This window comes from Bos indicus x Bos taurus, chromosome 25 (assembly GCF_003369695.1).
Source record: "Bos indicus x Bos taurus breed Angus x Brahman F1 hybrid chromosome 25, Bos_hybrid_MaternalHap_v2.0, whole genome shotgun sequence".
In the NCBI taxonomy this organism is placed as follows: domain Eukaryota; kingdom Metazoa; phylum Chordata; class Mammalia; order Artiodactyla; family Bovidae; genus Bos; species Bos indicus x Bos taurus.
Genome location: NC_040100.1, coordinates 3,817,268 through 3,840,336, shown reverse-complemented (window position 1 = coordinate 3,840,336; position 23,069 = coordinate 3,817,268). Strand labels below are relative to the sequence as shown.

Genomic DNA, 23,069 nt, shown 5'->3' with positions numbered 1-23,069 from the left:
TTTGGATTCCTATCCCTGTAGGACTACAGAAGGCCAGAAATTCTGTCAGGAATTGTGCAAGACTTCACCAGAGAGAAACGCAAGTAGGATGTGTGTCGATACTCCGGTAGAGAGAGCTGGCTGTGATGCTGTCAACTAGCCCGAAAGAGCGACTGCCAGCCCCCCAAGCATAGCAGTCTTACCCACTCTTTCATCCGTCATCTTTCCATTTAAGAAACCCAGTCTACTCACCTTAAAGGCCCCACCACTCAGAAGCTTCCTGTTTCCCTCTCTCTGCCCAGGACTCCACCCCTGGAGCACCCCGGGACTCTGACCTCTGCCCCTTCGTGTTTGTCCCCACTTGCCCGGGGTGACCTCATCCAGGCTGTCTTAAATTCCTTCTGCATGCCAGAGCCTTCCACATCTGGACTCCAGCCCCAACTCTCCCCAAGCTCCTAGCCTAACGAGTTCAAACCACACCACCAAGAACTCCCCAAATCCACCACATAAAATCTAAATCTCTTCTGTTTTCTTCAGGAATAACTCCATTCTTCTTGAGTCCTGGGGGAAAAACAGCATGATTACAATAATGTCCCCATTTGCTAGTTCATCAAATATGGGAATATAGATAAATCCAGACTCCACTTGATTAATCCCATCAGGAAACATCATTTGTTGTTAGAGTTGCAGATACTACGTCTCTCTAATGTCTTTCTTTTTAGGTCTTGTTTTCTTGACAAGGGTTTCATAAGAGTACACTGACAACTTTTCATAAACCATGGATCGTAAAATATTCAGATGACTATGATGAGACCTGCATGCTAGATCTAAAAAGATTGTAACATACCTGTTTTCCAACTGCACTAATCTCATGGGTTGGGTTTTGTGAGAAAGCCTGTTAATGAGAACTGACTAAAGATGTCCTGGTCAGAGAAGCTTGTCTGGTAAAACGAGAAGACGTGGGAACTTTTCTTCTTCACCCTGGTATCTAAAGACCAGTGTTGGTCTGTATGGTCTGGAAGCTCCACCCTCAGGGAAACTGAACATGGAGTCAGGGGGGTTGACCTGGTATCCCTGCAGCCCCTCGCACCTGTCTCTGGGGACTGAGGGTACCACTCGCCATACAGTGTTGGCCCAGTAGGCAAGGATTATCTGGCTGGTAAAGGACCGTAAGGTCAAGCCAGGGCAAATTTCATAATCATTACCATTTTTGAGAAGAATTTCCCACTGCTGCCTTTTTTCATCTTCCATACTGAAATAGTGGCAGGAGCTGATCAGAATAGCCTTTGAAGCCTCCAAGATAGTTAACATCCCAGCCTGCATGCTCTGTCCTCCAGGGCTCATCCTGGAGATTGACCTTCAGATTAATCTATTTTTACATGAGACTCAGTTCTGCAATGCTTCGTTATCTAGTCTTCAGCTCCTTAACCATAGAAGGGGAGAAAGGAGGAGTACGTGGGGCAGTCATAGAAACAGCAGTAAGGAAAAAAACCATCTGGCCAAAAGAAATGTGAGGACTCCAAGGGCCCAGCAGCCCTTGGGTAGGGTAGGGATGGCTGTGGTAGACGCCTGTGGCTTTGCTGGTAACAGCTCAGAGCGACTGGCATACACTGAGACCATAATGCGAGTTACCAACAAAAGGGTGAATTGTGTCCTCTTCACTCTTAAGAGGTTCATCCCAAATGGTTAAAAAGTGAAAATGGCACTTCTCATTCATGTTGCTGCAGATGGCATTACTTCATTCTTTTTATGGCTGAGTAGTATTCCATCGTATATATGTGTGCGCACCACTTCTTTATCAGCCCATCTGCCGGCGGACACTTAGGTCGCGTCCATGCCTTGGCTTTTGTGAGTAGTGCTGCTGTGAACCTTGGGGGTGCGTGTATCTTTTCAAAGTAAAAGTTCCTGTCTTTTCTGGATGTATGCCCAAGAGTGAGATTGCTGGATCATGTGATAGCTATTTTTTTAGTTTTTTGAGAAACCCCCATCCTGTTCCCCATAGAGACTGTATCAATTTACCTTCCCTCCAACAGTGTAGGAAGGTTCCCTTTTGTCCACACCCTCTCCACCGTTTATTATTTGTAGACTTGTTGATGATGGTCATTGTGACCGGTGTGAGGTGATACCTCGTTGTAATTTTGATCTGCATTTCTCTAATAGTGATGTTGAGCATCTTTTCATGTGCCTGTTGGTCATCTATCTTTGGTAACTTTTAAAGTTGCACTTCTCCGTTCTCATATCTTTAACCCATTTTTATATCAGATTTATTTCTTTACTTCCCAATTTTTGCCAGTTCTCTGTACGCTCTAGATATTAATCTGCTTTCAGTTTTAAGTGTTCCAGATATCTTCTCCTAGTCAGTCACGCATCTGTTACCCTGTCTGTGGTGTCTTCCCTAGGATGAAACTACTCAGTTCACTAAGTGCGCCTTTGTAGTGTACGCTTTGGGGGATGTGTTTAAGAAATCCTCTCCTCACGAAAGAGCAGGTATTTGTCTGCATTCTCTTCTGTTAGGTTTAACATCTGAGAAGGTGTGGCTTCCAGTCAACGCCTTCCCTGTCTTAGAGAGCCTGACTGACCTGTGCAGCACAGCTGTCAGTCCAGGCCTCTTTGGGGATGACTGTTCATTTTATTACAATTATATTCAGCTCATGGGCTCCTCTGCTAGCATGTGAACCTCTGTGGGGTGGGAAGGAGGGGGCGGTACAGGCTCAAGGAGCAGCCAAGCTGCCTTCAGGAGACACAGGCCACAGCGAGGGTCCTGCAGGGCCTCCCTCTTTGGAAGCTTCTGCTCCTCAGGCAGAAGGCCGGGATCAGAGACCTTTGTGAGCCATCCTGTCCAGTGTCCACCAAAGGTGTTGTGAACCCTGAGTCCTGCCCCTGGTGCTGGGACCGCTGCCAGCTGTACACAGTGCCCCCTGGAACCGCACCCACCTCAGACTCGGCCCTTCCGCTGAGCGGCCTGGGCCTGAGGCCCCTCCTTCCTCCTGTGCTCAGACCTTCCGGCGCCGCCTCTGCCTGGTCCTGAAGCCCAGCTGCGTACACCTCCCCGCCTGCAGCTGGACCAGACTCGGGGGGAGAGGTGCCCAGGTGGCCTTCATTCCTGCTCAGGCTTGCGTGGCGGGGCCTGGTTTCTCTGCTTTTCTGGTTTACAGTGCATCTGTAAGTCATCCTCTAAAGAAGCTTTTTGGTGTTTGAATGGATAAATGACTGACTGAATCCTAAGTTGATGGCTTTCAGATTGTTTTGACTGTGATTTATAGTAGGAATGTATTTTACCATAAAATCAATGCATACATAAACATGAATATGTATAACTAAAGCAATAGTTTTATGAAATAAATACCTGGGATATGGAATGCACTCTTGTATCTTTTCTGTTCTAGTTTTTGTTTTTTAAAATCCACTTACTGTATTTTACTAAAATAATTTCATAACCCACCAATGGGTTCTAGTCCATTGTTGTATGAATCATAGCTGTGAGTAGCTGGTTCCCCAGACTTGCCTTTCACAGCCTCTGCCCGCCCGCCCTTTCAAAGCTGTGAGCACAGCATGAGGCCTGAGAGACCTGGGGCCCAGGTGGAGGTGTGGCTCCAAGACCTGTGAGCTTGCCAAGGGAGGGGGCCAGTGGAGGGGGTTTGAGGACTCCACTCACTTAAGTCCTTTTTCAGAGAACACTCTTTAACCTTTTTACTCTGGGTGCGTGCCAGAGTCCTTATCACTATCTGACGGGCCCCAGACACCCCGCCCTTCTTTCAGCTCACTGGCCTTTCCACCTCCCTCCTTGCTGTTCCCGTGGCCTGGAATTCCTTCCCCTAGACATCACAAAGCCTACTTTCTCTTCTCTCTTAGGTCTTTGCTTAAATACACCTTCTCAGAGAAGCCTTCCCCCGCCACCCACTTTCAAATTATGAATAGCAGCCCTTTCTGCAACCCAGCACCGTATTTTCCTCCTGAGCACCTATAATCTTGTCTCACTGTGTGTTTTACTTATATGACATATGTTGACCTTTCCCTCAGTAACTTCTGGAAAGGTGGGCGACTGGTATTTGTCCATTTTATTCCCCATTACTGAGAGTAGTCATCAGAGTATATTAGTATGCACCTGCTGGCAACGGCACCCCACTCCAGTACCCTTGCCTGGAAAATCCCATGGACGGAGGAGCCTGGTAGGCTGTAGTCCATGGGGTTACGAAGAGTCAGACACGACTGAACGACTTCACTTTCACTTTTCACTTTCATGCATTGGAGAAGGGAACGGCAACCCACTGCAGAGAATCCCAGGGACAGGGGAGCCTGGTGGGCTGCCGTCTATGGGGTCGCACAGAGTCGGACACGACTGAAGTGACTTAGCGGCTGGCATTGCCATGGGTGTTGCTTATATTGTCCCCAGGGTTCTGTTAAGTGGACATTCTAGAGAAAGTCATACGTGAATAACTATTAATGATATGAGGAAATTGATATTTTTGTGGTTATTTCAATAAAGGTAAAATTGGACTTCTATTATTCCTGGACACCCGGGAGTAATTTACATTTACATTACATCCCACCATTTCTTAGAAGTCCTGGCTGCGTAGTACAGTAAAAAGCAGACAGCCATGGCCTTGGCATAATGGCCTTTCCCAGTCAGGGTTTATGTTACCCTCTCCTAGGGAAGATCCCCTGGAGAAGGAATTGGCAACCCCACTCTGGTATTCTTGCCTGGAAAATTCCACAAACAGGAGCTTGGTGGATTACCGTCCATGGGGTTGCAGAGTCGGACCCAACTGAGCACACCCGGCGCTCTCCAGACAGCCCAGCTATCTCCACAAGTCTCCGCGCCTTTACAGCTTCCTGTCCCTAGGGGTCAGCAGCAGCACAGAAACCAGATATGAACCGCCTGGTCTGATTGTCACCTGATCTTGGAGAATCCGAAGAAAAGGGGTGTTTGGCTTCCTTCTAAGCTGCAGGAATGAGATTGGGAAATTTCTTTTTTCAGAATCTCATTCTCTGCATAGAAGTGGTAGGGTGTGCATCCAGTGCACACATTTTTTAAAATTCCCATAGTTTTGTGTGTGTGTGTGTGTGTGTGTGTGTGTGTCCATCAACACTATGGAATCTTCCCCAGAGAAGCCCATTCTGCAGTAATGTTGCCCAGAGCTGTTGCCTGGCCACACCCAGATTTTAATTTCTACATTCAAAAATCAAAAGGTTCTTCTGTTTCAGATTATTTAATTTGAAGGATAGAGAGACATCTTCTAGGAGAGCTTGGCTTCTTGTAGAGGCATGATGTAATCCAGTAATTACAAGACATCACCAAAAGAATTAATGTTTGAATTTTGTTCATCGTTAAGAAAATTAGGCCCAGGCAGACTGGACTTGTCTTGTTGGGGTGAGGGGTGGGCAGGAGGAACCTGTGATCTGACCTCAGGTGGTCACTGACCTTCCAGACCCCCTGGGAAGAGCCTGACTGACTGTGATTTGAGTCCTAATCCCTCTGAACTAGAGGCTCTCACAGGCAGTGTGAAGACCGTTTCATTGGAAATGAAGAGAGATCTGTTTCCACATATTGAAGCTATAGGAGAAAATTGACCAAGAATATCTTACTTTAAATACATGCAGTACTTTCTCAAGCACCTTCTGCAGGCATTTGGCCATTAACTTCTTGGTAATAACCTATCTGTAAGTTTTGTGCATTAGGTTGGGGAAGGGTTTTAAGGAGCAAAGAAAAGAATGCAGTGGGAAAGGATAACCCATATCCTTAAGGCATAAACTTTGATGGACTAACTTGAAGTTGTCCCACATGTAACTTGACTTTGTCGTAAAACTATCACCACATTTTGTGTAATTTTAAAGAAAAAGATGTGATAGAGTTCTTTGGAGAAGAGATCAGTTTACCTGGAGGTTTCATGTGCCTTTTCCCACATAAAATGCAGAAGCCCCCAGAACAGGGTAGGCTAGCTACATTTGTAACTCTTTATGGAGAGGAATGTGCTTTGTCTGCCCACCATCATCTCTGTAATTTTTCATCCATTCAGCCCCTTGTGTATGTCAGACCTAGTGCAAGGCCCTAGAAATCTGAAGATAATCGAGACATAGTATGGAAGAAGATAGGCTCCTTTCAATCAGGAATTTCTGCTGGCCTAGTCACCAGTGGATCCCCGTGTGGCACATAGCAGGCACTCAGGGGATGACCTTTTTTGAATAGATGGACCCTCCACTCCAAGCCTGTCTGTAGTGATTAGCAGGGCATAGACTATGCCTTCAAGGAGTGCCTGACCTCTTGGAGATGTGATGTAATCAGATAATCACGAGGCACTATTAAAGGCGTTGTAATAGCGTTGGAGCCAAGGGCTCTGGGAGTACAGAGAAAAAGTACCAGCTTCTGACTGAGTCAGTTAGGTTTCCCAGAACCCCTAGTATTTGAAATGAGAGCTGATGAGTAGGTGTTGCCAGCAGAGAAAGGACACCTCGGCAGAGCTTTGCAAGGCTGAAGTGTCAGGCGTGGAGCCCTGGCAGGAGGCCAGCGTGCTAGCCTGAGTGCTGGCTCAGAACAGGCGTGCTCTGGACAGCTGCTTGTCTAAGCATCTCTCCTGCCCCGTCCTGCTTCCCCTCCTCCAGCAGATGCCCTTCGGCTGTGAGCTGCAGCGCCGCCTCTGCACACCTCCCCGCACTCCTGACCCTCACCTGGCTTTAGTTCCCCAGATGTTCCTTGTCTTCTGAAGGAGTGGACATTTTATCTGTTTGGTGGTCCGCCCACTCCCACCCCCCCCCACCCCCAGAATGTAGACTCTAGGAGGGCAGGGACTTCGTTTCTTCACCGATGGCTTGCTGAGAACAGTGCTGATCCACGTGGCAGATCTCAGGCGAAGGAGGGAAAGGGGAGGTGTCCTTACCCCTCTCAGTGCAGAGTGCTCCAGAACAGCGTTGTGATGGTCATGGTCTCAGCCACAGTCAGCAGCAGGTCTTCACCTGTCCTGGTCCTGGCCACCTTTGGGGAAGTGAGTGGCAGGTATTTGTAAGGAAAGGCCCTGGGGCTGGTTGAGGGAAGGACCAGGTCGTTGGTAGTTGGTTCTGGTGTGGAAGGCTCATGTGTGTACATCTAATGGGAATCTCAAGACACACTTTGAGACGTGAAGCTGGCAGAAAGCGGCAGGAGCAGCTGCTTCCTCACGTGTCCAGCCAGGGACTGCCCTGTGGTTCACAGATTCCTGTCATTATTATTAAGAAACCATGTCCTCAGGTTTATTCCTAGTCCATCCTGCCTCTTCATGGGTCCTTCCCAGCTCTCCAGGAAACGGGGGAAGCAGGCATCCTGTGCAGCTGCAGCTGGGTGTCCACACCTCGGTGCCCTGATGCCCAGGGTTCTACATGACCTCGCTGACCCTTCCTCTGCGGTTTCCCCTACCTAAGATGCCCATTGTAACCTCAGAGCTGGTCTCATACCCTCGTGCCCTTGGGTTTCCAGTGAGCAATGACCTGTTCTTGCTCGCAACACCATGCCAGGAGGCAGTGAGAGTAGAGGGGAAGCACAAATGGATTTGAGCAGACTTGAGTCCATAGCTCGATAACCTTATGAGCAAGTTAATTTGCCTTTCTTCTGTTTTCTCTTCCTTTTCTCATTTACTTAACCAAAAGAAAAAGGCGGGGGCGGATAATGGCCAAGTAGTATTGCTGTGAAGACTGAATAAAACGTGTATGTGAACAGCCTGTACTGGAAGATAAGTCTTGAGCCAGGGAAACTGAGTGGGATGCTTTTTAAAGATGGTCCCTACCATACAGATGACATTTCAACAAGAAATGCATCTAAAGCGCCAAAGCTGAAAAAACAATCTCCTTTGTAAAGTCAAGTCCCTTTCTGAAATCATGTAGGGAAACTGGCCCTCTTATTCCTGATCAGAAATGATAGACATGTAGCCATTTGCCAGTCACAGATCGGCCTCACTGCTGCAGGCTGATTGCTGGCCCCACTGGGCTAAGGAACAAAGTTGCAGAGGGCTGTGGAAGAAGTTCAGAGAAGGCGATGGCACCCCACTCCAGTACTCTTGCCTGGAGAATCCCATGGACGGAGGAGCCTGGTGGGCTGCAGTCCATGGGGTCGCTAAGAGTCGGACACGACTGAGCGACTTCACTTTTCACTTTTCACTTTCCTGCATTGGAGAAGGAAATGGCAACCCACTCCAGTGTTCTTGCCTGGAGAATCCCAGGGACTGCGGAGCCTGGTGGGCTGGTGTCTGTGGGGTCGCACAGAGTCGGACACAATTGAAGTGACTTACCAGCAGCAGCAGCAGTGGAAGAAGTTAGGCCCAGAACTGAATCCAGACTCTAGGGCTTGTTCTCCAAGTTGTTTATAGGGCCCTTGTCCTGTATGTGCTGGGCGGGGGTGGGGGGTGGAGTATGGGTGGGGGGGTGTCCCTGCAGGGTCCTGCTGCCTAGCAAGGCATCCCTCCTGCCGCCATGAGCAGCCAGAATGGTCTTTTAAAAATGTAAATTAGATCATTGCGCTTCCCACCCATCAGCCTGGCTTTTCAAATGCCTCCCTCCTGCTTCAGCAGCTGCACCAGGGTTGACCACTGTCCACTCTCAGCTCTCCCCCTTGGGCTCCAGCTAATGCCAGCTCCCTCTGCCCCACAGATGAGACAGGCCGTCCCCCGCCCCCACGCCAGAGCCCTCACCCCTGCTCCTCCCTCTGCCTAGAGCACCCTTCCCCCAAATCCGCTCACTCTGTTCATCCCTGAGGGCTCGGCTTCAACACCATATCCTCAGAGAGGCTTCCCTCATCCCTGGGCTGATTCTTAACTCTCCTGCTTTACAGCACCCAGTGCTTTTCCTCTAAAATGTTCCTACCACAGTTGTAGCTATATATCCTGTTCGTTTAATGTTTTCTTCACCAGAACATAAACCCCAAGAAGTCTGACTTGCTTATTGCTATATGCCCAGCATCTGATATAGCCCTTGACAAATGATAAAAATTCAGCAAATATTGAGAGTGAATAAATAAGCTAGTCTAAAATTAAACTTGTATTCTCACCTCTACCACCCACCCTCACTCAGATCTGCTTCTCCTTCTGCAACACTTGATCCAAGTCCATGTTTCCAGCAACCCAGTCCTGCAGACTCTTCCAGTTTCTGCTTAACTGTCTTCCTGCCTCTTGTCTCAGGCTCTTCAGTCTGTCAGAGCTTTTGGAAATGCAAGCCCAGGCAGATTGCTGCCCTGTCTAGTTCCCTTCTTCCATGACTGTCCGAGCTCTAGAGCAGTAGATGTATGACTTTGTGATTGCTCTCTCTGTCGGGGGAAAAGAAATGTATACAGCAGAATTCCCCCCAGAGTGTGTGTTTATTTATTTATAAGTTGTGTGTTTGTACTACTGTTGTAACATACATTGCAAAATATAAATATAGAAAGTTTTAAAGGGTAGGATGAAATAAATACTTTTAAATAATTTTAGTTTAAAATTTGTTTTAATTTAATGATAAAAGCTTTCATGCTTATTAAAATATTAGCACACTGAATATGTTTGATAGTTGAAATGCTTGAGAGTCTGGTTCTACTTTTTTTTTTTTTAGCCGTGCAGTGCAGCTTATGGGATCTTAGTTCCCTGACCAGAGATTGAACCCATGGCCTCAAAAGTGAAAGCATGGGGTCCTAACCACTGGACTACCAGGGAAGTCCCTGGTTCACACATTTTCCATACTTTAGGCTGTTGTAGCTGGGAAGGGCGACTCACTAAAAGATGTCAGTCCAAAGGGATATTAGTTGCCTGTGTGTTCTCATCACTCATAATACTGGTTTTATTCAGTCCCATGAAGATGCCAGCTCCTCAGAGAATCCTTGTCTGACTTCGCCCCTCCCCCTACTCTGCCGTCTCTCACGTGCTTGTGTGTGTGCACACGCACACGTGTGTACACTATTGTACTTAGCTCCACTGTGCTGTACTTGGTTTGCTCATGTATCTAACTTCCTCGGCATCCTTACCATAGAGAAAATAGAACTTCGCAAATCCCCTTAGTGACAGGAAGGAAAGCCCACTGGTTGTGCCCGAGCTTTGACCTTGCCAAGCTTGATTGATTCCCAGGGTTCTAGCATCCATCTCGTTGTCTGCTTTTCTGTCTTACTATGAAACTCTGACTGGATTTGGCTAGTATTATCCGTGTGTCACTTGGGTCTTGAGGTGGGGAGAACCAGTGACTTTGACAACTGGAAGACACATGTGGCCTGAATGCCCACAGCCCTGTGGCTTCTAGAGTATGCCGAGCATCTGTGAATGGCCACATGCCTGGGCCTCAGCTTTTGTTTAAGAGTTCTGAGGATTTACAGCCCCATCATTTTTTGAGTACCTGAGATGGCAGAGCAGAGACCTGGAATTCAGAGATTCTATTTGAATTGGCCACAGCCCCATGCCCCATATCTTATGCTTGCGACATCTCTCCCCAGGAGAGTAAGTCTGGAAGTTTCCCTGAAGGAACAATTCAGAAGTAAGGGAGCAGCTTATACTCTGTTCCGCTTCTGAGACAGAGCTGGAGTCAGGCAGGTAAGATGCAGAGTGACAAGGAACGCAGCAACTTGAGAGCAGGCCTGGGGCCAGGGCGAGCACAGAGCGCTGAGTGGTGACTTGGACCCTTGTCACCCTTGGTCTCCTCTCTCAGGTTCTTTGCCAGCAGCAGGAGGCCCTGCTACATGTAGATGATGACCTGGGACACCGTCTGCTACCTTTGAGAAAGCTGTTTCTATGAAGAAATGTCAGCTCCCTGACAGGGTCATCTGAAACTAAACGTGATCTTCTGCCTTACCCGTTAAACATTTAAGCAGCAGAAAATGGATGAACAGGAGCCATTGAGTGCTTTCTTTATAGTGCAGAGTTAAGACCTTAATGAATAGGCACATCACCTTGAGGCATCTTAAGCGCTAAAGGGCAGCATAAAAGCTTAACCAGAAATCTCCCTGATACCATTAGGAACACGGACTGGTAGCTGCTCCTTAACGAGGTAACCAGTATGTGCATGCCTTCCTCATCAAAAAGGAAGGAGCTGACTTTTCTGTGTGTTTGCGATGGTGATGAATTCAGCTGCTTCCTCCTGATCGGAAATGCACAAGGGTGATGGAGAGTCTCCCTGATTAGATTTGAGAGCCAGGATGTGCACGTCCTGCGTGTTTTGAAGTTCCTTGTCGGCTGTGTACTCTGCCTTACAAATGGTCCTTGGGACTTTCATTAACCTTACTTTGAAGAATTGACTATCTTCACATTAGAAGTGTTCCAGAACATTCCTTCTAATACTGTTTAAGCATTTGTTGCATTTAGGAACAAAGCCTATCTGTACTTCAGAGGATTACCTCTTAGTAAAACGCACACTGTGCTTAGAAGAGAGGTTACGTTGTGAAGAAACATCAGAGAAAGCTCCAAATGTAAAATCCACCCAGCCTGCTGTTTGCTTGCCATATTTTAACTGTGGGTTTCTAGTCTCTTCAAAAGACATTTCGTTTTATTCGTTGAGACCCCTGATCCCTTCAGTGAGAAGAACATGCCTGAAAATCCACGTATGGACCCACAGAAGAGCCACTGTGATGTTGGAAGTGAGCAGTGGCTTCTCGGTGACCCCTCACTCACAGCTGACTCAGCTTGGCCGAGTCACCTTACTGTTGTGGACCTGTGCCTCACCTAGAAGGTGGGTTCTTCCCTGTGAAGAAGGTCCCATGAACTAATAACTGGGTCACCAGGAGTGCTGGAAAGCACACTCTGGATGCTATGCATTGTTTTCAAGCTGTTGTTCCTGGTGGGTGGCTAGGTTGGTATTGTTTGAAGGTTAGGGTCTAGATACCAGCTCATCTGTTCTCCAGCAGTTGTTTATCCTCCAGTTTCCTAGAATAGTCAGACACAAGGTCTTTTAAAAATGGGTTTTGTGCTGCTTTATGTTTGGGTGTATAATAATGAAGTCACTACCGACTTAGTTTCTGTTTGCTGACAGATGTAGGTAGTAGACCAGACAGCATCAGGACCCGTTGGAAGCAACAACATTTAACAGACAATCTCTGACCAGCTCCTCTCAACCCCACCCCCACCCCATCCCGTTGATTGAAGCCTTTTTATGAGAAAGAGCTATTCAGGTTCTCAGTTCTTCATGCAGTCCATTCTGTTTCTTTTTAAAATTTTTTATGTTTCAATTAGGTAGTGCATTTATGTAATATATGATTCAAGGAGCCCACAGCCCACTTTCCAGCCACTCAGGATAATCAGTACTACCAGTTCTTGGGTATCCTTTCAGGCTGATTTTTGTATATCACTATATTCTCCCACCACCACCTTTTTTGATATAGAAATGCTATTACACAGAATTATCTTTTAAAATCAGCAACCTGCTTGTGTTACTTCCATGCTTGACACCTTTGACTCCTCCTAGCACTCTTAGGATAAAAATCAGACCAATAATCATGTCCTACAAAGTCTCACTTGACTTCACATTCCAGGATGTCTGGCTCTAGGTGAGTGACCACACCATGGTGATTATCTGGGTCGTGAAGCTCTTTTTTGTACAGTTCTTCTGTGTATTCTTGCCATCTCTTCTTAATATCTTCTGCTTCTGTTAGGTCCCTACCATTTCTGTCCCTTATCAAGCCCATCTTTGCATGAAATGTTCCCTTGGTATCTCTAATTTTCTTGAAGAGATCTCTAGTCTTTCCCATTTAGTTGTCCTCTGTTTCTTTGCATTGATCGCTGAGGAAGGCTTTCTTATCTTTATCTCTCCTTGCTATTCTTTGGAACTCTGCATTCAGATGTTTATATCTTTCCTTTTCTCCTTTGCTTTTCGCTTCTCTTCTTTTCACAGCTATTTGTAAGGCCTCCTCAGACAGCCATTTTGCTTTTTTGCATTTCTTTTCCATGGGAATGGTCTTGATCCCTGTCTCCTGTACAATGTCACAAACCTCCATCCATAGTTCATCAGGTACCCTGTCTATCAGATCTAGTCCCTTAAATCTATTTCTCACTTCCACTGTATAATCATAAGGGATTTGATTTAGGTCATACCTGAATGGTCTAGTGGTTTTCCTACTTTATTCAATTTAAGTCTGAATTTGGCAATAATGAGTTCATGATCTGAGCCACAGTCAGCTCCTGGTCTTGTTTTTGCTGACTGTATAGAGCTTCTCCATCTTTGGCTGCAAAGAATATAATCAGTCTGATTCAGTGTTGACCATCTGGTGATGTCCATGGGTAGAGTCTTCTCTTGTGTTGTTGGAAGAGGGTGTTTGCTATGACCAATGCGTTCTCTTGGCAGAACTCTATTAGCCTTTGCCCTGCTTCATTCCGTACTCCGAGGCCAAATTTGCCCGTTACTACAAGTGTTTCTTGACTTCCTACTTTTGCATTCCAGTCCCCTATAATGAAAAGGACATCTTTTTTGGGTGTTAGTTCTAAAAGGTCTTGTAGGTCTTCATAGAACCGTTCAACTTCAGCTTCTTCAGCATTTCTGGTTGGGGCATAGGCTTAGATTACCGTGATATTGAATGGTTTGCCTTGGAAATGAATAGAGATCATTCTATCATTTTTGAGATTGCATCCAATCTCTGACTCTTTTGTTAACCATGATGGCTACTCCATTTCTTCTACGGGATTCCTGCCCATAGTAGTAGATATAATGGTCATCTGAGTTAAATTCACCCATTCCAGTCCATTTTAGTTTGCTGATTCCTAAGAATGTTGACGTTCATGCTTGCCATCTCCTGTTTGACCACTTCCAATTTGCCTTGATTCATGGACCTAACATTCCAAATTCCTATGCAATATTGCTCTTTACAGCATCTGACCTTGCTAGAACTATCACCAGTCACATCCACAGCTGAGTATTGTTTTTGTTTGGCTCCATCCCTTCATTCTTCCTGGAGTTATTTCTCCACTGATCTCCAGTAGCATATTGGGCACCTACCAACCTGGGGAGTTCCTCTTTCAGTATCCTATTGTTTTGCCTTGTCATACTGTTCAGTATGACAAGGCAGAAGCATCACTACGAACAAAGCTACTGGAGGTGATGGAATTCCAGTTGAGCTCTTTCAAATCCTGAAAGATGATGCTGTGAAAGTACTGCACTCAGTATGCCACCAAATTTGGAAAACTCAGCAGTGGCCACAGGACTGGAAAAGGTCAGTTTTCATTCCAATCCCAAAGAAAGGCAATGGCAAAGAATGCTCAAACTACTGCACAATTGAACTCATCTCACACGCTAGTAAAGTAATGCTCAAAATTCTCCAAGCCAGGCTTCAGCAATAATGTGAACCGTGCACTTCCTGATGTTCAAGCTGGTTTTAGAAAAGGCAGAGGAACCAGAGATCAAATTGCCAACATCTGCTGGATCATCAAAAAAGCAAGAGAGTTCCAGAAAAACATCTATTTCTGCTTCATTGACTATGCCAAAGCCTTTGACTGTGTGGATCACAATAAACTGTGGACAATTCTGAAAGAGATGGGAATACCAGACCACCTGACCTGCCTCTTGAGAAGCCTATTTGCAGGTCAGGAAGCAACAGTTAGAACTGGACATGGAACAACAGACTGGTTCCAAATAGGATAAGGAGTACATCAAGGCTGTATATTGTTACCCTGTTTATTTAACTTATATGCAGAGTACATCATGAGAAACACTAGGCTTGAAGAAGCACAAGCTGGAATCAAGATTGCCGGGAGAAATATCAGTAACCTCAGATATGCAGATAACACCACCCGTATGGCAGAAGGTGAAGAGGAACTCAAAAGCCTCTTGATGAAAGTGAAAGAGGAGAGTGAAAAAGTTGGCTTAAAGCTCAACATTCAGAAAACTAAGATCATGGCATCCGGCCCCATCACTTCTTGGGAAATAGATGGGGAAACAGTGGGAACAGTGTCAGACTTTATTTTGGGGGGTTCCAAAATCACTGCAGATGCAGCCATGAAATTAAAAGACGCTTACTCCTTGGAAGGAAAGTTATGACCAACCTAGATAGCATATTGAAAAGCAGAGACATTACTTTGCCAACAAAGGTCCATCTAGTCAAGGCTGTGGTTTTTCCTGTGGTCATGTATGGATGTGAGAGTTGGACTGTGAAGAAAGCTGAGCACTGAAGAATTGATGCTTTTAAACTGTGGTGTTGAGAGTCCCTTGGACTCCAAGGAGGTCCAACCAGTCCATCCTAAAGGAGATCAGTCCTGGGTGTTCATTGGAAGGAATGATGCTAAAGCTGAAACCAATACTTTGGCCATCTCATGCGAAGAGTTGACTCATTGGAAAAGACTCTGATGCTGGGAGGGATTGGGGGCAGGAGGAGAACGGGACGACAGAGGATGAGATGGCTGGATGGCATCACCGACTTGACGGACGTGACTTAAGAGTAAACTCCGGGAGTTGGTGATGGACAGGGAGGCCTGGCGTGCTGCAATTCATGGGGTTGCAAAGAGTTGGACGCGACTGAGCAACTGAACTGAACTGGCAAAGCCTCACACAGACAGGCTTCAGTGGGCCTCGCCAGGCCTATTTTCAGTATCTGCAGTCCAGCTACAGGGACCAAACTTACCCAACTTCCTCTGCCAGCATCTTTCTCTCACTGTTCCTCTGTCTGGAATGCTATTCTCCTTTTGCTTTCTTTGACTCATCTTCCTAATCTCAGGCTCCACTTCCTCAAGCCTTCACTGGCCCCCAGGCCAAACAAAGCTGATAACACCATCTTTTCCTTCATTGTACTTATTACGGTGGTGATTTCCATTTATGGAAATTACATTTGATTCATGTTTCTTTAAATTCTTGTTGTTGATGTAAGATAGTTTCCAGCGTATATGAGAATATTTTGTAAACTGTGATGGGTCCTCAAATAAAAAGTAATACTTTTTAAAATTTTTATTTATAAATGAAGTTATGCTATGGAGGATGATAGCCATGTTTTTTGAGTGAGGGGTGGCTGAGGGGATGTTTCCCTTAACGACCCCTAGTGATCCTAATCTAGGTTGTCCTTCGGTTCAGTTTTAACACAAGTAGTGTCTGCCAGACCAATGCTGGAATAGTGGGTGGAACCAGCCCTCAAACAGCTCACAGCATTTTAATTTTAAAAGCCCAAGACCACATAAATCTATCCTTTTAGATTTATGTTTTTTTCAAGCGACTCTTGGAATTTTTAGAAAGCCTTATACAAATTGGGTGATGGGAGCAGTGCTGTATTTTGATCTAAAGAGAGAGAAATTTCCTCATGGTTCCTTCTAATGATTCTTCTTCTGTTGAGAGATGTCTTAAGAAATATCCCTGCTGAAAGGGAGAGCGATCCTCCAAAAGAATTCAAGACAAGTGAAGCTTGTTTCACATTCCCTGTTGTTGAATGGAAACTTATATGGTATCTCTTCACCAAGAGCTGTCTTTGTGTCTCTCCTTTATCCCCAGGAAACCTGTAGGAAGTGTCAAGGACTCTGGAAAGAGCACAACGGCCTCACTTGTGAGGAGCTGGCTGAAAAAGATGACATCAAGTACCGAACATCTATGTGAGTAACATGGTTTGGGGAGCCTACTGACTGATTCTCAACTCCCCCATTAACCTGTCTTTGTGGGGGGGGCGGGGCATGGCGGGCAGTAAATGCTGTGTGAAAAAACAGGCTCTCAAGCTACTTCAGTCTAGAATAAGCTCAAGGGGGCAACCTAACCCCATTACAACCTCTAGAATGCAACATAATGCCGTCAGTCAGAACCATTGCTGTATAGTGCTCCTTATATATCTGGGCACTTTACAGATACTAACTTTATAAATGCATTGACTTACGTAATACAGATGTCTGTTTCTCTCTCATAATAGTCCAGCCCTGCCAGGCCGATAGAGCGCATCTGTCCCATGAGGTCATTCAAAAACCTCGTTCTCTTTATCTCATCACTTCGTCATTCCCTAGAGGAGTGTTCTCACCTCCATGGTTGTGACTAAGTTGCAACCATATTTGCACTCCAGCCCATAGGAGAGGAGAGAGACAGAAACATTATTTCTGCTCATACCCTGTTGCTCTAGACTGAGCCGCATGCTCACAGTCGGGCCCCAAGGCAGACTCCATATGTAGTCTCTAGCTGGCTGATTTTTTGGTCCAGCTTAAATTTGAAGGGTAAGGAGTGGGTTTTGTAACCAAGAAAATGAAGGGGGAAATGGCTGTTTAGGGCAGTTAACAATCTCCAAGTCTCCACCAGAGATGGGTACTGTTATGGCTTAAAGCTCAACATTCAAAAAACGAAGATCATGGCATCTAGTCCCATCACTTCATGGGAAATAGATGGGGAAACAGTGGAAACAGTGTCAGACTTTATTTTGGGGGGTTCCAAAATCACTGCAGATGGTGATTGCAGCCATGAAACTAAAAGACGCTTACTCCTTGGAAGGAAAGTTATGACCAACCTAGATAGCATATTGAAAAGCAGAGACATTACTTTGCCAACAAAGGTCCGTCTAGTCAAGGCTATAGTTTTTCCAGTGGTCATGTATGGATGTGAGAGTTGGACTGTGAAGAAAGCTGAGCGCCAAAGAATTGATGCTTTTGAACTGTGGTGTTGGAGAAGACTCTTGAGAGTCCCTTGGACTGCAAGGAGATCCAACCAGTCCATTCTGAAGGAGATCAGCCCTGGGATTTCTTTGGAAGGAATGACGCTAAAGCTGAAACTCCAATACTTTGGCCACCTCATGTGAAGAGTTGACTCATTGGAAAAGACTCTGATGCTGGGAGGGATTGGGGGCAGGAGGAGAAGGGGACGACAGAGGATGAGATGGCTGGATGGCATCACTGACTCGATGGACGTGAGTCTAAGTGAACTCCGGGAGTTGGTGATGGACAGGGAGGCCTGGCGTGCTGTGATTCATGGGGCGCAGAGAGTCGGACATGACTGAGCAACTTATCTGATTTGATCTGATCCTCATTTTACGAATGACAACAGCTGAGGCACAGAGAGCCCAAGTAAACACGCTTACGCAGCAGTGACTGGCAGAGCAGGAATTGGAATCCAGGCAAGGAGCTCCCTGGCTTTGCTGTTTGCCACAAGTTTAGTGGGTGGAATAATGTTCCTCAGAAGTGTCCCATGTCTCCCTAATTTGTGAAATCTGTAAACCTGTGGATATGTTACCTTACATGGCAAAAGGGACTTTCCAAATGTAAGGTTATTGAACTTGAAATTGAGAAGAATATCCTGAAGTATCCAGGTGACTGGATACAGTTCTTTGAGGGTATAGGACTGAGGTTCTCATTTTCTCAGCAGCAGTGAATAGAAGGTTATTCTCTGCTTCTGGAAGCTCTCACATTCCTTGGCTCATGGCCTTCTTCCTCTTGTCTTCAAAGGCAGCCAAGGGCGGTGGAATTCTTCTCATGTCTCTCTGATTCTTTTGTCCATCTTTCCATCTTTGTCTGACCAGTGATAAACTTACTCTGCTCTTAAGGAGTCATGTGATCAGATTGGGGTTACCTGTAGTTAAGAGCCTGGAGCAAAGTTTTAAATTTTTCTGTGCCTAAAAATTTCCTTATCTGTTGACCAGTGCAAATTCAGTGCATGAAGCAAGCACCCAAAGCCAGTGCTCTGGGACAACCCAGAGGGATGGGACGGGGTGGGGAGTTCAGGATGCGGGACACATGTATACCTGTGGCCGATGCATGTTGATGTGTGGCTAAAACCACCACAGTATGGTAAAGTAATTATCCTCCAATTAAATTAAGTTTAAAAATTTTCTTACCTGTAAGGTATAGAGCATAATCATACCTACTTGTAGAGTTGTACAGATTAAAGCGTCCATGATGGATCGTGCCACATGATGCTTTCCATAAGTATTAGCTCTTTGTTGTTGTTTTTTAAGTAGAAGGCCCTGATTTATAAATTTGACAAAGCACATAAACAGACAGCTTCTTGCATTCAAGGCCTGCTCAGGCCTGGTTGTATGTATTCTGCTTGCACTTGGTGATGGAGTTTTGCCCAGCTCAATAAATTGGTTCTTTATGGCCCCCTGATCGGGCATTTGAACTACTCCAAGACTCAGTCACAGACCCAGAGATGTTTCTTAGAGTTGGTTACTTTTTGTTTGGTCCCACTGTGTGGCTTTTGGGATCTTAGTTCCCCAACCAGTGATCACCCAGGCTCCCACAGTAAAAGTACCAAGTCCTAACCTCTGGACCACCAGAGAATTCCCAGAGTTGGTTACTTTTTGAAAGCATAGCCCCTATTCTGACTTTCCTTTCAATTCCTGCTACCAGCTCCATTCAGCATGTTCGTCTGCTATAGACACTTGGAATGTAGCTTGGAAGGCTTCTCTTGGTTTAGGCACTGCTTAAACCTGGCCTTTTGTCTCAGGAGTAAGTGGATCAGAACCACATATCCAGATGTGATACATGTTAATTCCAAAATGCAGAAAGGCCTCCCAGATGTCTGACTTCTTTCTTCATGGTGGGAATACAAAATACAGCAATGTGTGGTTAGCTTTGGGAGGAATAATAGCCTGATAGATACACACTTGACCTCCAGACCACCAGAGATTCATAGAAATTAGAGATATCTGTATTTTTAAGGGGTTTATCTCCCAGTTTCTGGCATGCATATACCATATTAAAGTAAACTAGAGTGCCTGCTGCTTCCTGTTCCCTGGGTTCTAGTTGTATGTCATTAGAATGGTGGTCTAGTGTGTTACCTGTTGGGTGACAGATGATCAAGGTTCTTACCAACTGCTTCTGGTGTTCTCGGCTTATTGGACAGAAAATAAAAGCATTTTCCGGATCAATAGCTGCATACCAGTTGCCAGAGGTTCTGTTTGTTTGCTCTGGTGACATCTGGAACAGCAGCTGCAGTGAGAGCTATTACCCGGTCAGGCCTGTGCAGTGTTCTCCAGGACCTGTTCCTCGGTACAGGCCAGTCAGAGGAGTAAAGGAGATATGTTGGGAATCAACAGCCCTATGTCTTTGAAGCTTTTGATGGTGGCGCCAGTCTCAAAGATGGTCACAGGAATCTGGTGTCGCCTTTTGTGGGGAAAGGGTGCTCCAGGGGCTTCTACTTCTCTGCCACCCGCCCCCCATAGCCGTTACGCCAGGGACCAGAGACCCAAGGGACCCCAGTCGCCTACTGTCAGAAGTAAGAAACAGCAGGGTGCACACAGGGCGTAATGAGCGGTTTATTGCTGAGTCATAAGATACAGCATAGTAAGTGGCATGAGGTGAGGCAGGTGCTCCAGCAAAACTTGTACAAAAGTGTTGGTAGCAGCACTCTTGGTGTTAGCCAAATGAAGGAAGCAGCCCAGATGTCCAACTGATGAATGGCCAACCAAGTGTATTATAGCCCTAGAGTAGAGTATTATTCCGGAGAAGGCAGTGGCACCCCACTCCAGTACTCTTGCCTGGAAAATCCCATGGACGGAGGAGCCTGGCAGGCTGCAGTCCATGGGGTCGAGAAGAGTCAAACAGGACTGAGCGACTTCACTTTCACTTTTCACGTTCATGCATTGGAGAAGGAAACGGCAACCCACTGCAGAGAATCCCAGGGACGGGGGAGCCTGGTGGGCTGCCGTCTATGGGGTCGCACAGAGTCCGACACAACTGAAGTGACTTAGCAGCAGCAGCAGCAGAATATTATTCAGCCATAGAAAGGGAGAGAAGATACTTGGCTACACCATGGATGAGCTTTCAAAACAGGCTAAGTGGAAGAAGCCAGTCTCAGAACGCCACATCTTAACGTGATTCCATGTATATAAAGTACTCATAGGCATCCGAATATTTGCCTCTGTGCAGAATAGGCAAACCCACTGGAGACAGAAAGCACATTAATGGTTGCAGTGGAAAAGGGGGTTGGGAAGAGTGACTGCTCCATAGGTCCCGAGCTTCCTTGGGGGATAATGAAAGTGTTCTGGAACCAGAGAAGGGTGATGGGTGTGCAACACTGGGAGTATACTGGATGTCCTTGAATTGTATACCTTAAACTGGATAAAATGGTTAATTTTTTGTCACATCATCACCAAAAAAATACATACACATGCTCATGAAGCAAAGCCATTTAAGATTTCAAATAGCATGTGCCACAAGGAATAGACAGTGCCCAGAAGGCGCTCCCAGTGTTTTTCGGTAGTGGTGAGAACAGATAAGCAAGGGATCGTGGACTCTTGATTGACTGTGTAGAGCGGGGCAGTGGGCCTTCCTGTTTGGACACAAGGTCAGCACACACAGCTGCAGCTCAGGCCTCACTTCCTTTCCTGCAAACGATCACATCCTGTGGGCCTGTTTGCTTCCTGCCTAGTTTAGAATTGACTTGCCAAATCACCCTCCTCCCAAAAAAGCCAACTGTGATTTCTCCCCAGTGCCATTTTGCACTTTCACATTACTGGATAGGTGGTCACTACATCCCTTAAGAGCAGTCCTTTTTTGGGACAAGGTCATTCCGGTCGCATCTAGTACTATTGTTCCGCAGAAACGGATTTGAATAAATACTCCTGCAGTGTGAACAGCTGTTTGAACATCACAACAATGTTGAGTTGTATGTGTTCTTTATATTCCTCCATCCATTTAGAACTGCCTTGACTTCCCCCCACCACCACACCCAGTATTATTTCACATTGATGACTCACAGCTTGGTGACAGACCAGGCCTGTGCTTTCTTCCTAGAAAGGATAGTGTACTCTTGAGCCACTGCTCTCCCACACTACAGCCTGAGGAGCTGCCCAGGTAAGAAGTGAGCCAGTCCCAGGCCGCTAGAGCGCAGCGGCTTAAGGCCAGCCCGCAGTCTCCAGGGTGTGCTTACACAGAAAGCTCCTGCTTTGTAGAAAATTGCAGTTGTGTCGTGGTCACAGCTTTTCAGATGGCAGACCTTTTCATCAGAACCTTGTGAGTCTTACCATGGAGGATTGAGAAATGTGTTCACAGTTGCTGAGCTCCCTGAAATCGTGAACATGTATACCATGTTGACAGTAATAAATTCATTTTTTAAAAACCTTGTCTCCTTGACCTTGTTTCCTGTTCAGCAAAACTGAGAACTCATTTGTTCTTCTGTAACTTGAACTGGATTTAAATTCTTTCAAGCCAGAGTTCTGCCTTCATTTTGGACCATTCAGAAATTAGACCTCAGTGAATAGCAGCCAATTTCCTAATGCATTTTTTTCTTTGTTTAAACACATGATCTGGCTTTTGAGGAGCATACCACAATAGTCTTCTGAACATCGGTGTTTAAAAACGCTTGCCTGCCCCATGCTCACCTGGCTGCTGCTCCTTATTAGCAGAAAAACGGGGAGTGATGGAAGGGAGAAGGTTGCATTGTCTTAGCTCTGGGAGGGAGAGAGTGGATCAGAACTCATCCCCAGACAGTTATGGTCCTTACACTGAGGCAGTTCCCTGGTTACCACTCTGGGTTCGTACTTGGAGAGGAGAGATATACTCGAGCAGCGGGATGAGTCCTTCAGGGCTGTGCACCCTTGGGCTCCTTCGTGCCCTTCTTGGTCTCAGCAGGGACACCTTTGGCTCCTTCGCATCAGGACTGTAATTCTTCATGCCAGCTGGGTACAGGCAGCACAGCCTCTGCCCTCTACCTTCAGGAATTCAGTGCAGCAGAGGAAGACAGACACATGAGCATTACAGGCAAAGTTGGCACGTGTTATTTTAGAGTTAGGAACAGCACCGTAAGAAATAACTAATTCAGCAGTGCCAGCTATTGAAAAAGAGCCAAGACCTGTCATTTTGACTGTAGATAACAGTTAAAGTGCCTCTGAAAGCAAGTAGCCTCCCCACAAGCTTCGCATTGGCCAGGATTGAGTCATATGCATGCCCATCGCCTAGCTGCAAGGGACCTGGGAATATAGGATTCCAACATGCCAGTTTGTCAGAGGAGGCGGGCTCTGCCAACAGGAGGAAGTCATAAAGTGGCTATTGGCTGGCCCCCAGGTATGTCTACCCTGGCCCAATGTCAGGTATTTAAAAATACAAGGTGTGTAGAACTAAGGTTTACTGGCTCTCCATTATCCAGCTTTGTGTATATAAAAAACATTCTTTAGGAAGACCCTGAGTTTTTTTCTATTTTAAGCCTGTTAGGGACGCCTGTAACAAACAGAATAATCATCCTCCAAACACCCAGTACCAGGCACTGTGCCCTGGGTGCTTTGTTCTTATCTGTGATCCTCTTTC

At 46.1% G+C, this 23,069-nt stretch overlaps 1 protein-coding gene across 3 annotated transcripts in view; it reads left to right on the top strand.

Moving 5' to 3' along the window:
- RNF216 (ring finger protein 216) overlaps positions 1 to 23,069 on the top strand; it is a 122,160-nt gene that overhangs the window by 81,813 nt on the left and 17,278 nt on the right. For all 3 annotated transcript variants that reach the window (XM_027528094.1, XM_027528093.1, XM_027528092.1), the window contains exon 14: positions 16,351 to 16,448. In XM_027528094.1, coding sequence (XP_027383895.1) covers positions 16,351 to 16,448 — 98 coding nt within the window. The remainder of the gene's footprint in view (positions 1 to 16,350; positions 16,449 to 23,069) is intronic.